The sequence below is a fragment of the Antechinus flavipes genome, chromosome 6 (assembly GCF_016432865.1).
Source record: "Antechinus flavipes isolate AdamAnt ecotype Samford, QLD, Australia chromosome 6, AdamAnt_v2, whole genome shotgun sequence".
Classification (NCBI taxonomy): Eukaryota; Metazoa; Chordata; class Mammalia; order Dasyuromorphia; family Dasyuridae; genus Antechinus; species Antechinus flavipes.
Window position 1 is genome coordinate 12,948,582 of NC_067403.1, and position 13,248 is coordinate 12,961,829.

At 34.3% G+C, this 13,248-nt stretch overlaps 1 protein-coding gene across 1 annotated transcript in view; it reads right to left on the bottom strand.

The window, feature by feature from the left end:
- Nucleotides 1–13,248, bottom strand: part of ADGRA3 (adhesion G protein-coupled receptor A3) — a 125,093-nt gene that overhangs the window by 25,436 nt on the left and 86,409 nt on the right. The window contains exons 11-14 of the mRNA XM_051966285.1: nt 7,673–7,834; nt 5,368–5,571; nt 888–1,101; nt 451–659 (exon numbers count right to left, since the gene is read on the bottom strand). Coding sequence (XP_051822245.1) covers nt 451–659; nt 888–1,101; nt 5,368–5,571; nt 7,673–7,834 — 789 coding nt within the window. The remainder of the gene's footprint in view (nt 1–450; nt 660–887; nt 1,102–5,367; nt 5,572–7,672; nt 7,835–13,248) is intronic.

The following is a 13,248-nucleotide window of genomic DNA, read 5'->3' on the forward strand; positions in this document are numbered from 1 at the left end:
AGGCTGGCAGTGTAAATGCAGAGTAGTACTAGGGTGTTCACAAACGAAGTGAGCTCAAGCATTTTACAGGCCCCAGTGCAGAGATTTCACATATTCAACAGAAGAGAGCGATTGGGCAGGAGGGAAGGGGAGGGGGAATGGCAAGGACCATGTGGAGAGACTAGATGTTCCATGTCTGAAAACTGTAATCTTACTTACTATACCAGTGCCTTGATTACAGATGACTACTGCAATTTCTAGCTTTAATTTAGTTGTTTCCTATCTTCCCAAGAATTCCATTAAGCACACTTAGAAATAACTCAACCTTCCTTTCAACTGAACTGAACTCACTCTTAAATAAGCAAACGGGTCATTGTAGGATCTATAAAAAGCACCTTATGAAGTCTGAGGGAAAATAAGGCTCCACTGTCCAAAGTTAGTTTTCACGCAGAACATTTGCAAAAGCCGTACCATTAACACCGCGTAGCTCGTGAGAGAGTAACACTGAATTGTTGTCACGTTTTCGTCCGAGGAGAGGATGCGGCAGCCATCTGACTTCCAGCCCCCTTGTCCATTCAGCAAATCAAAATCCCACTGTGCAGCAACAGCATCTGCTCCGTGTGCAATCCGACGTAATGTGACATTAATAGGAATGTGTTGAGTATCTATATTTATTCCATCTGTTGAAAGAAAAGTACAATGGTTTAAAATTTGCAATTTGCTGAGCAAGTCATTAAACAGCAAGGAAGAAAAACATTATTCTGGAGCTTAAGTTATGACATCATATCGTTACTGTAGGTGAATTACATTATCGGGAGGGTCAACTGGGCATCAAGAATTTATTTATAAAAAATACTTTAAAATTACAACAGGTAATAATTATACAGCATTATTTGTCAGAAACAAACCCATTTTGGTGAGAATCACAGGGGTGACCACTGTCCGTCGCTTTCCATCATCAGCCAGATTTGTTGAATTTCCTGTTGCTGGAAAAAGCTTTCCATTGCGGAATGCAATAAGTTGAAGTTTGTAAATAGATTCCTCAGCTAGTCGGGTTTCTCTTTTATGCTTCGGTGAGAAAAGGGAGGGAGGAAGCTGAATAGAAGCTTCTACGATAGTATTCTAAAAAACATAATATTTTAAAGGTTATAGTATTAATCTCTCAGAAAGAAAATGATTATTCCTTCAATGCCACATTTCAAGTTTTCAAACTTCATGTTAAATAAAAACTTAAAGATACAAAACAGGCTATATGTAAAAAAAAAAAGTCATACTTAATTTGATAACATATATATCTAAGAGTTAATGTTTCACTTTTTTGGAAATGAAAAACAAATTTGGAATGAAAACAGATCCAAAAAAACCCTACTGTATGCAACTATATTAGAATAAGAAATGCAAACTTTTGCTGTAGTGTAGATTAAGAGACAATAAAGGATTAAGTCTCAGATTTGCTAATTTATAGGATAGCTGGCTGGTGCAGTGGATAGAGTTGTAGATCAGCAGACAAAGCAATCTGAGTTCAAATCCTTCCTCAGACACCTACTACCTGTGTGACCCTGTCAAAGTCACTTTACCCCATCTGCCTCAGCATCCTCATCTGTAAAATGAGCTGGAGAAGTAAATGACAAACTACTCCCATATCCTTGCCAAGAAAACCCCAATTGAAGTCTTGTAGCATCGGTCACAATTGAACAATACTATAATTGACAAAGGAAGCTTCGACTGCAAAGAGAATATAAGAAAGAAAAATACTGTATATAATCCTCAAACGTTTCAATTTATCTTTGCCATGATTTTCCCCCTTCAAATAGCCTTGATTTCCCGATTATGTTTCTTTCAAGCCAAACGCAAAAGCTTACTCTCTCACATGGAAAGGATTTCTTGCTCTTCCTAGCTCTTGCCACATTTTGCCTGGATGGACTTCTCCTTTGCTTTTAGAAAGTCTTTCTTGTATCACAGCTATTTGTGTATATAACATTTCTAGTTTATACTGTGAAATAATTATAGTAAGTCCATTAAGTATAATTAAATTGAGAATTTTTTTGCACATAGCAAAGGAATTCTTGATGAAAACACAAGAAACAAATAGCTTCCATGGATGATTCTTTACTGAAGACCCCAACTTTGTAGCTATACGACTGATGACTAAAATGCATAAAGAAAAAATGGTCCTGATGTTTATCAATTACAAAACAAAACAAAAAGAAAGAAAAAAAATCTGATTTGGCAGAGGAAGATTCAGCTATAAACATTCTCTTCTAACAAAGTATCTTGAGAGAGACCTGTTAATATCATTCTACATTGAAACACAAGGACAACTTTATGCTCAGTAATTCTATGACCATCAACAAAGCATAGAGAAATAAATGTTCAGCAATGACATTTTTCATGCCTTAGAAGATGTCCTACATAGAATCTGAGGAAAATGATTCCCCATGCATGTGTTCCAATGACACTGTAGTCTCTGAATTAAGTCCTTTAATCCTAAAGGATATCTTTAACAAGATCCATTATCCTCAACAATTCATTAAAAAAAAAAAAAAACAAGTGGATGAAGAATATGGAATACTCTCCATAATGATACCCGACAAAGTGGGAAGTCAACTGATTGTGGATGAACCCTGCAATATAAACAATGAGGAAGATCCAGAGCTGACCACAAAGAAGAGAGAATTCTGGATTGTTCAGTGAAATCTAAGTTCCTTGAAGAGAAGGACTGTTTGGGTTTTGTAGGCATAGTCCTTTGCACATAAAAGGCATTTAATAAGCATTTGTCCAATTGAATTATAGTGTAAGTTATTTTTGAGAATAAGGTGTATGGTCTTTGTATCTCTCTTTCTATATCTCTCCCTCTCTCTCTCCCTTCTTTCCTCCCTGTCTCAGGGCACTAGAGTATAGCATCCTGTATTTACTAAGCACTTGGAAAATGGTTGCTAAAATGAAAAAAAAATTAACATACCTAAATTCTCTCCAAACTTCCATCTCACCTCTCCAAGTTATATTGAACAATTGGAACTGTGTCTGTCCTCTCAACATCTGAGATTCAACACATGCAAAGCTGAACTCCTTGTCTTCTTCCCAAATCCCCTCCTCCTAATTCCCTTATTCTACCAAGGGCATTGTGATTCTCTCAGTCCCCCCATTGTCACACATAACTGCTCACTCTCTCCCCTCCAGATCTAATCAGCTGCCAAGTACTGTCAGTTCTCCCCTTGGAGCCTTCCTCACACACATCCTCATCTCCTCTGACATCTCTTGGCTTAGATCTCATCACTCAGGCCTGGTTACTTTCCCGAGCAGTTGTTTGGTCTCCCTGAGACCAGCTCCTGTCTACTCTCATCTATCTTCAACTGATGATCTTCCTAGAGTTCAGGTCAGAGCACGTTCTCCATCAACACACATTCAGTAGTGGCTCCCTAATCCCTTCTAGGATCAAACAAAAATATTTTTTGTTTGGTTTTCAGTGCTCTTCTTAACCAATGGTCCTCCTGCCCTTCTGGTGTTCTTATGTTCTCTTCATCCCCACCCTACTTACACATACAGAGTCCTCCTCACACGGGACACTCAACCTCCAGTTCCATTCATTTTCCCTGGCTGACCCACAGGCTCAGAATTCTCTCCTTCCTCATTCCATCTCTACCACTTTCTGGCTTCCTTCCAGTCCTAGGTAAACCTCCTGCCTTGTTAGAAAGCCTTTCCTGAGCCAACTTAATGTTAGTTCCTCCCCAGTCATCCTGTGTATGTACTTAATGAAAGTAATAAAGCAAGTTCTTGATAATTGATGGAGAAGCAGACATAAATTTTGAATTGTTATAAGACAAGGCATAAAGATATATATCTAAACAAGAGTTAGCCATCGAGATAAAGAAATAGTCGTCAAAATATGAAAACAAGCTATCAAAAGACTGACAAGACATGTTATCGTTTCTGCTTTTATTCATGCTCAGAATAATTTACAAATATATTTGCATTTTTACTTTAAAAGCAAGTATTACTGATTCTCATAACATTCTAAGTTTAAAACATTTAAGAATTTGATTGCAATTTTGCTCTAAAAAGATACTAGAAACTTAACAGAGCTTAGAAACTATTAACCTATTACCCTCACATATTTTAAATTCTATGTCCTATGACATGACAACTTAATGATCATTATGGTTATCCTTCAACAATTAATAAATGAAACAAACAGTGCCTTGTTTTAAAATATATACACACATATGCATATATGTATATATATTCAAATTTTCAAACAGACACCAGCAATCTTATTATAATGATAAACCATGAAAGATTTAGCTACTTGGATCAAGACAATAATCCAAGAGAATTCCTAAGGACCCATGATGAAAAATGCTATTCATACCCAGAGGAAAAGCTGGCAGATTTTGCCTGAAGAATGAAGCATAATTTTTTTTATTTACTTTCTATTTCTTGCTTTTGTTTCTGTTTTTTTGGCAATGTGGCTAATAGGAAAATGTTTTGCATGACCACATATATAACTGATTAATTGCTTGCCTTTGCAAAGGATAATGGAGAGAAAGGAGGGGGAGAGAGAGAGAGAGAAAGAATTTTGAATTCTATTTTTTTAAAATGATCATTAAAAATAAATTTAAAAAATTCTAAACTGGAAGGCCATAGACTCCATAAGAAAGTTAACTAGACTAAACCAAAAAAGCATTTGTTTCTAGGTTTCCTTACCACAACAAAACATGCTTTATTTTCTGAAAATATTCATCCTTTTCTATAAGTAATAGAGACCTTATCTATGACTTGCTATGAGAGGAAACTCTTTCTGCTAATTCAATGAACTGTATCACGTTTACTTTCATTGCCTTTTAATTTGGTCCTTTAATTTATTCCTGCCTAATCTCTGAGACAATAAAAGCAGATTTTACTACTCCTAAGGTATATATAAAGAAAAATATCAACAACAATATGATGTGATGATCAACTCGGATGAACTTGGTCTTTTCAACAATGAGATGATTCAGGCCAATTCCAACAGACTTCTCATGGAAAGAGCCATCTGCACCCAGATAGAGGACTGTGGGGACCGAGTGTGATTCACAACCCTTCATTTTCATCTGTTTTGTTGTTGCTTGCTAATTTTTTTTTTTTGCTCTCATTTTTTTAAACCTTTTTGACCTGATTTTTCTTGTGCAACATGATTAATGTAGAAATATGTTTATAAGAATTGTATGTGTTTAACCTTTTATTAGATGGCTCACTGTGTAAGGGAGGAGGGAGAGGAGGAAAGAGAGAGAAACATATGGAACAAAGTTTTGGAAGGGTGAATGTGGAAAACTATCTGTGCATGCATTTTTTAAAATAAAAAGCTATTATTAAAAAAGTAACAATGTCTATAAAATACTAAGTATATACCTTTAGTGCCAAACTTGAAAATGTATTAGAAACATTACACTTGAAACTCAGTTGCTTGTCTAGATGTCCATCAGGATCTCTTCTTCCATACTCAGTTAGTCCAGTCCGATCAGACGTTGCCACTTTCTGGAACACGGTGCAGGTCATTCCAGTGAAACTGGTGGCTTTGATGATATAAGCTTCCAGAGCAATATTTGGTGAATACTTCAAAATTCAACAAATATTAGTTATGTAAGGTTAATTTCATGGGGAAAATAACAAAATAATCTGGCATATATAGAACACACTGAAATGTACTACATCTCAATATAATACATGAGGTATTTAAATAAAAGGAAAAGCTACTAGGTGAACATTCCAATTCAATACATATTAATTGAACTATAAGAGGTGTACTCTGGCAGATGAAGATGACTTCTTCTCTGATTCCTCCATTAAAAATGACTTTACATTTCTTTATCAGCATTCATGCTACTTTCTGCCACAGGTTAAGTTCCTTAAGGGCAGGGCTTTTTCACATTTTCTTTCCATGTCTGGTATGTCACACAGTACTTCATACATATTAGGAACTTAATTACTTGTTAAATCACTGAATAAGATACTCATTGCTGTGACTCTGAAGTCCCTTCCAGTGATATAGCATATGACTGGATCTCAAGTCATCTAATCTAACTTCCATACTCAAGGCAAAATCCCTACCAAAAAGAAAGGAATTATTATTTTTTGCTTCAGTAATTTACTGAATAAGTAATTATTCTATTCCAAAACTGTTTCTATGATATCTAGTAGGGAGATCCTGGTCAAGTAGTAGAAGAAAATGAACAAAATAGATAGATAAATAATCAAGATGGCCTGATGGTGAAACCAAGTAGCTTGACGGTAAAATTGTAAGCTTTGGGCTACAATATGTACACTGCTCAATACAATAGTAATTATGGCCTCTTTATAAGACCCTTCCCAGAAAAGACTATTAAAAAATGATAGCCTTGTGGATCTTCCACGATTGGCAAAAAAAGGAAAAAAAAAAAACAAAACACCACAATCTATATCTGAGATTTTAAAGATATAAGGAGCCTCTTCTATCACTGCAAAGCAACTGTTCAGTACCACATAGCTGCCTAGGACATTGAGAAAATGATTAACTTGTGTCCAGGATTAAACAAACAGTATTTGTGTAAGGTTAGGATGTGATCAGTCTGACTCTGAAGGCTGCTCTTTAGCCACCACATCATGAGGCCTTCCCCAACAAGGAGTCACTGAGCATTAATTTTGTTTATAGCTCTGTGCAAATTGCTGGAGGTGACACAAATTTATACAAAAAAAGATCCCTCTTTTCAAAGAGCTGGTATATTATGAGATTACACAGAGACGTGTGTGTGAAATGAGGCAATGTATTGCCCTAAATGACACAAAGAAGTTTAACAGGATGACTGGAGGAAAAGGGATCACTTTTGTCCACAGTGATCAGGGAAGGTACATGGAAGAGAACTTATGAATGAGTCCTTGAAGGACTGATATGATTGGGATGGGTATTCTAAGTAGAGGTGGCTGGAGAAAAAGCACAATCCAGGGACAGGGAATAGCAAATAATCCAAATTTATCACATCAAAGAAATCATATGAAAGAAATCAATCTGTGGAAAGAGCTGAACTTCATTTAGTATGTGTTCAAGAGGAGATTATTACAAAAAAGGAAACTGAGACCCAAAGAGACTCTATGAAATGCCCACATATTAAAAAAACTAATTATTAGCAGAGCCTGGATTAAACCTAATAACACATTACAGACTGGTTGAACAATCAGCAAATATCTCAAATCCGAAAGATTAAAGTCATAATGCCCTCTTACAAATGAGAAGAAAAGCTGAGGGAGTAGGATACATAGAAGATCCCCCAAATCTTTTGAACTTTATGTCTTAGAAGGTTTTCATGCCTACCCACATATCCCACACATTTGATCCAGATATGGAATAGCTAGATATGGGATATTATAATAGTGGTTTAATGTAATATGGCAATGTTAATGTTTTTCCTTAACTTTAAGAAAAATACTTAGAACAGATTAAGATATAGAATCACATAAATCAGAGATTAATTGATGTTTTTGTATTAATTCCAATTCATAATATGCCATAAATCACATTGTTCCAATGCAAAACAAACTTTAAGAAAAATCTCTTTTCAAAAACTCAACTAAAAATTGAAAAAAATAAAGCATATTCACATGAGACTGACAAGTGAAAAATTATCATTTTAAGCTTATGTTTTAATTTAAAATAAAGTGTGGATATAAAATGTATACTTACAGTGGAATATACATGGGCTCCATTTGCCAATCTGTAAGCAGCAATTCGTTGTAAGCACTGAACAATTCTACTGCAAGCTTTTCCTTCTCTTTGTGCAAGCCACAAAACTCGCTCATCAGCCAACATGATGTTGCTTGCAATATCTACCATGACATCACCAAGCTAGAAAGAATACAAAAAAGATCTATTAAAACTAATATAACATGTTACTTGATTCATTCAGAAAAACATTTAAAAGATGTTACAATTTGAAAGCTGACTACAAAAATCGAAAGTTCTTATTCACTTACAACCATTATAAACAACATAGTTACAAGTTACTTATATGGAAGAAAAAATTGTTTTAAAAATGCAAACTGTTACTCTTAACTTTTTATACTATTTGAAAAATGATTTTTCTTCCATATATGCCATTAGTTTTATGGAAAGGGAGACAGATATAAGTTTTTTAGACTGCCTATAACATTGAAATTATTAGTTGTTGGTTGTTCTTCATTTTCAAAGAAAATTAATGACAGCACAACATTGGGTAAAAGAGTGCATTATGTGTGATCTTGATTAATGTATGAATTAGATTTAAATAAGGCAAAGTTACACAAATCATCAGGATCATTCTCTTTGCTAATCATCAAAGTCTTACAGCAAGACAAAAGTTAAAACGATTGGCAATGGACCAGGATGCAGTGTCTTCAATGTCTGATCAGTTTTGAGCACTCCATATCACCTATTCAGCCACTTTCAAGGCAACTGAAACACTCTTTAATTATCCATTCTGCCGGGAGAAATCTTCAAATGCTTGCAAAAGAATCCCCCCAACTCCCTGATGATTTTGAGGTCTCTCAGTTACCCTCAATCTAATTTAGTCCATCTACAAAGATGGTTTTACCAGGGTATGGCCACTGTGCACGCCACAGTTTCCTGGAGCCACAGGTGAGGCTCGGGTGACAGGTGGGCTCCAGATATAGGTGAGCAACCCTGAATAGGGTTTGGCAGGCCTACAGTATCAGAGGTATTAGTCTTACTTTAACATCCTAGACATTAAACGTGACAGGTATGTTGAGTAGAATTGAATTCTCAATCATATAAAAATTTGTATTCTCACTAAAAATGAAGCCAGAAGACAAAAGAAAATTGCCACTAAAAGAAAAAACAGTTTAAAGGCTCTCATGTGAGTATATTAAAATAAAAAATAAAAAGTAGTGCTGTTATAAGCATATCTAAAGGCAAACACAAAAGATTTTTTTTAAAAGACCATCATGAAGATTTAGTTTATGTGCCTACATCTATTAGTGAAAACGTGGAAGAAAATAAACTATATCAAGAACCTGATAAGACTCCAAATAAAAGTAATATATACTTTAGCATTCAATGACATCAATGCAAATCTCAGAGGCTAGTGAAAAATAATTAGGGGGAAGAGAACAATAAAAAATATGACTCAAAAGTAAGTAAAGAGTTTATAAACCACAGAAGTCTTATTACTATGTATATCAACAATTACTTTTCTCAAAAAAAAAAAAAGAGTTGAGAACCACTAGATATCAAATATCAACACGCACCCAATACATATACATACACATAGACATTATCTACATAGGAGTCACTTCTGACTCATAGGTAGATGATGGTCATTGATGAGTCAATTTTGACAACAGAATAATTAAAGGAAAACTCAAAATCAATAACAAATTGGAAGAATGAAAAAGAGAAAATTTTTTAAAAACATAATTTAATCAACTCTGTTCTAACCTATTTAAGTAAATTATTCGTGACAGGGGAAAATGGTGAATGAAGATGAAAGGAGACATTTCCTAATAAATTTGAACCGATTTACATCAGTTACCATAAGGAAGAAACCCAAAGAGCTTAGAAAAAATTGCCTTTTCAGGAAACACATCATATCCTTGTAAAGGATATTTCCCACTGGGTAAATCTCTTGGATTTCCTGATCTCCAGTAACTCATCATTCTGCAAAAGAAAATTAATTTTCAGATCATTTCCTATCCCAGCCACTGAACTTCATCATGCCATGTGGCTTTCTATATGACCCAAGCTCTAAACATGGTGCCTAGCACATGGTAGGTGCTTAAAAAATGTTGACTCTCACTCACAAATATAAGACACAATAGCAACAGAGGTTTAAAGTATAAACTCATTTATAAAACTTGGAAGGAATCTATGAGCTATATCACCTTAGAAAAACACTTAAAAACAATTTGGTAGAGGAAAAAACCTTTCTAAGAAAGGCGGAGAAGAAATATTAGTAAGAGATTCAATTAATCCAGATTATCTCAGGAGCATTTATAAATTAGACTAGGAGGAAGTCAACATAAATAATGGAAAAGATTTGTCTTTCTATAAGAATCTATTTTCTCCATCAATCACAGTGATGCCACAATTTTGGTGTCTATCATTTTTGACATGCTGCCTAAGAAAAAAGAAATGCAACTGAAGGAAAAAGGGAATGGGATTACATTAACTAGACTATGTATATTAAGAAAAACACTGTGCTGATGTAATTTTGAGGTAAGGGAGAAATCAACTATCAAGATATTTAAAAAGAAGGAAGTAAATTTAAAAGCAAAAAATTGATCAAAATACCCCCCTACAAACACACACACACTCATCTGCTAACTTTAAGAAATCTCTCTGAAAATAGTTTACATTGAAAAGATTGTTAATGTAATTAAAAGAAAATAACATGTTGTTTTCACAAATGATTTCTGTAATAAACCAGATCTTAACAGTCACATAATTGATTGAAAGGATCAAAGAACACAAAAATCCAATGAAAGTTAATACCTGTAATCTATTAAAAAATATCTATGTAACAAAATTAAGTCTTGAAAGAACTCCATTGCTTCCGTTAAAATCTTACAAGTCCTTGAACTCTGTTAACAACAACAGTTGCCATGGTCACAAAGGAGAGCACATGGCCCACAGAATAGAAATTTAGAAACATCAGGGTCAGCCAGACGAAAGAACGACTGGTTTGGATTTAAAGGATATATGTTTGACTCTTGCCACTGCTCCTCATTTCCTACATGACATAACAAGTCACTTTACTTCTTAGACCCCACAAAATAACTGCTTAGAAATATATCAGACCCTGCGCTCAACACTTTTCGCAAATATCTCATTTGATTCTCATAATAACACAAGGAGGTAGCTACTAATATTAACCTCATTTCACAACTAAAGAAACTGAGGAAGAAACAAGTTAAGTGACTCTTACTCACTTCAGAGTGAGAGAGAGACAGAGACAGAGATACACACGGATGAACATTGCCCATACAGTTAAATGGCCAAGTTGTTTAAATATTCCATCAGTACATTTTGTAGAAATGGTCACTTGAGAGTCTAGAATTTAAAAAGAGGAAGACAGAAGACTAGACTGCAACTGGAAAACAAGCCAATGCTTGTACTTATTGAAGCTTCTCATCAAAACAAAGGTTTGTTCTCTAAATCCCCAATTTAATTCTGGAAATATTTAATGGCTTTAAATCATAAAATACCAAAGTCTGGGAAGAATTAATAGTTATAGGTCATCCAAAGGGCAATGGAGAGCTAAGTGGTGGGCTTACACAAGCTGCAATATAACCAACAAAAAGGTATGAGGGTGATGCATCAATAAGGAGATAAGATTATTATTGATTTAAGAAAAAAAAAATCAGAACTGGGTAGGCTCTTTAAAATATTAACACAAGATACAAGAGAAACGCAGAAAGGCTAATATATTTAACCAACTGAAGGGACAAAAGGATGATGACCTGCTTATATGCTAATGGAAGGAAAGAGATAAATATGCTTTCAGAATCCCATTGCTTTTACAGGTCACAAAGAGAATTAACAAAGAAAAATATAAGGTCTAGACAGGGTTTTATTCTGTTGCATTGTTTCCAAGAGATAAAATAAATTGAGAGAAGAGGTATGCACCAAGAAAGAAACGCATTATAATTTATCATAATTGGGAGATTGAGAAGAGTAATGAAATATAGAGAAGATTGAACACATAGACATTAAATGAGCTTCATCTTTGTATGAACCAGAAAAAGGAAGGTTAAATACACACACACACACACACACACACACCCATAATCTACACCAACCTTCACAGTCTTCTTACACTTTATACCTACCTCCCCCCACTTATCTTTCAATCCAATGACACTGACTTCCTTAAAGTCAGGCATTTTCTCTCAGTGTCCCCCATTTCTGGAATTCTCTCTCTCCTCATCTCTACCTATGTTTTTGGCTTCCTTAATCTCACAGTATACAAAAGCCTTTTAAAACCCCCCTTTAATCATAGGGTCTTCCCTTAATCACATATATAGCTTATCAGTATTATATTTTTTTGCTTACTGTCATCCCAATATATAGTTTCTTAAGAACAAATAATGCCTTTTGCCTTTCTTTATATTCCCAACACATAGTACAATGCCTGACACAGTAGGTACTTAATAAGAATTTATTGACTAACAGAGTGACTAAAGAGAGGGACAAGGTGTGAAGAGAGGAAAACAAATAAAATATAGAGGAAAAATAAATAATTCACAATCACAAATTTATAGGAATTATCCATAAAATAAGTGGGATGGATTATGAAGCTGAATCCAATAATACACAAAATGTCCCAAAACTTTTAGTTGAATCTTAAACTTAGAAGCTTAATATTGCACTAATACATTGGGAAATGTAGTATAACTTAAAAAGACATATGTGAAAACAAATATTCACTAAGTTAAAATAAGGTTCTAGAACAGAATTTATTACAATTTCAGTGACTTTATTCAAAGCAAGGAAGGCCATCATGCTTTCTGACAACGGGACAGTAAGAAGGGATTTGATTAAAAAAGATAAAGGAACTATTAACAATAAATTAATAGAAATATTTAATGTATGTGTAGGACAGCTAAATGGCACAATAGACAAGAGAGCTGAGCCTACAGTCAGAAAGATTCAAGCTTCTCAAGTTCAAATTTGGTCTCTGACACTAGCTGTGTGAGGCTAGGGAAATCACTTCACCCTGTTTGCCTCAGTTCCTCACCTATAAATTTTTCCATTATGGAGAAGATAATGGAAAATCTTTGTCAAGAAAATCCCAAATGACATCATGAAGACTCAGATATGACCAATATGACTAAATAGTAAAAAGATAGGTGCCAAAGAGTATAACAACTAAGAAGTCAAGTAAAAGTTAATCAAAACAAAGGGGAAAATTATAACAAAACTAGAAGAGTTGAGGTCATTATTGATTCTATTTTAAATCTTAGTAAATATAACAAAAACAACAACAAAAAAAATCAGGAAGAAGTTAAGGACCTAAAAAAGAATTTAAGAACATTTAGATGAGATGCATCTCTGACGATTACAGATTCAACCAAAAGAATACATATTTCTAAATTGTACACAACTTTAGAAAAAACAAGGACATAAAAACATCATAAAATTCAGAAAAACAGAATTTTAACCACATCTTTGTGACCAAAACACAATAAAAGTTATAATCTATTAAAGGAATGTGAAGAAAAAAATTCAAACTTCATTCAAGAATAAATAATTTAAAAAGAATTGGT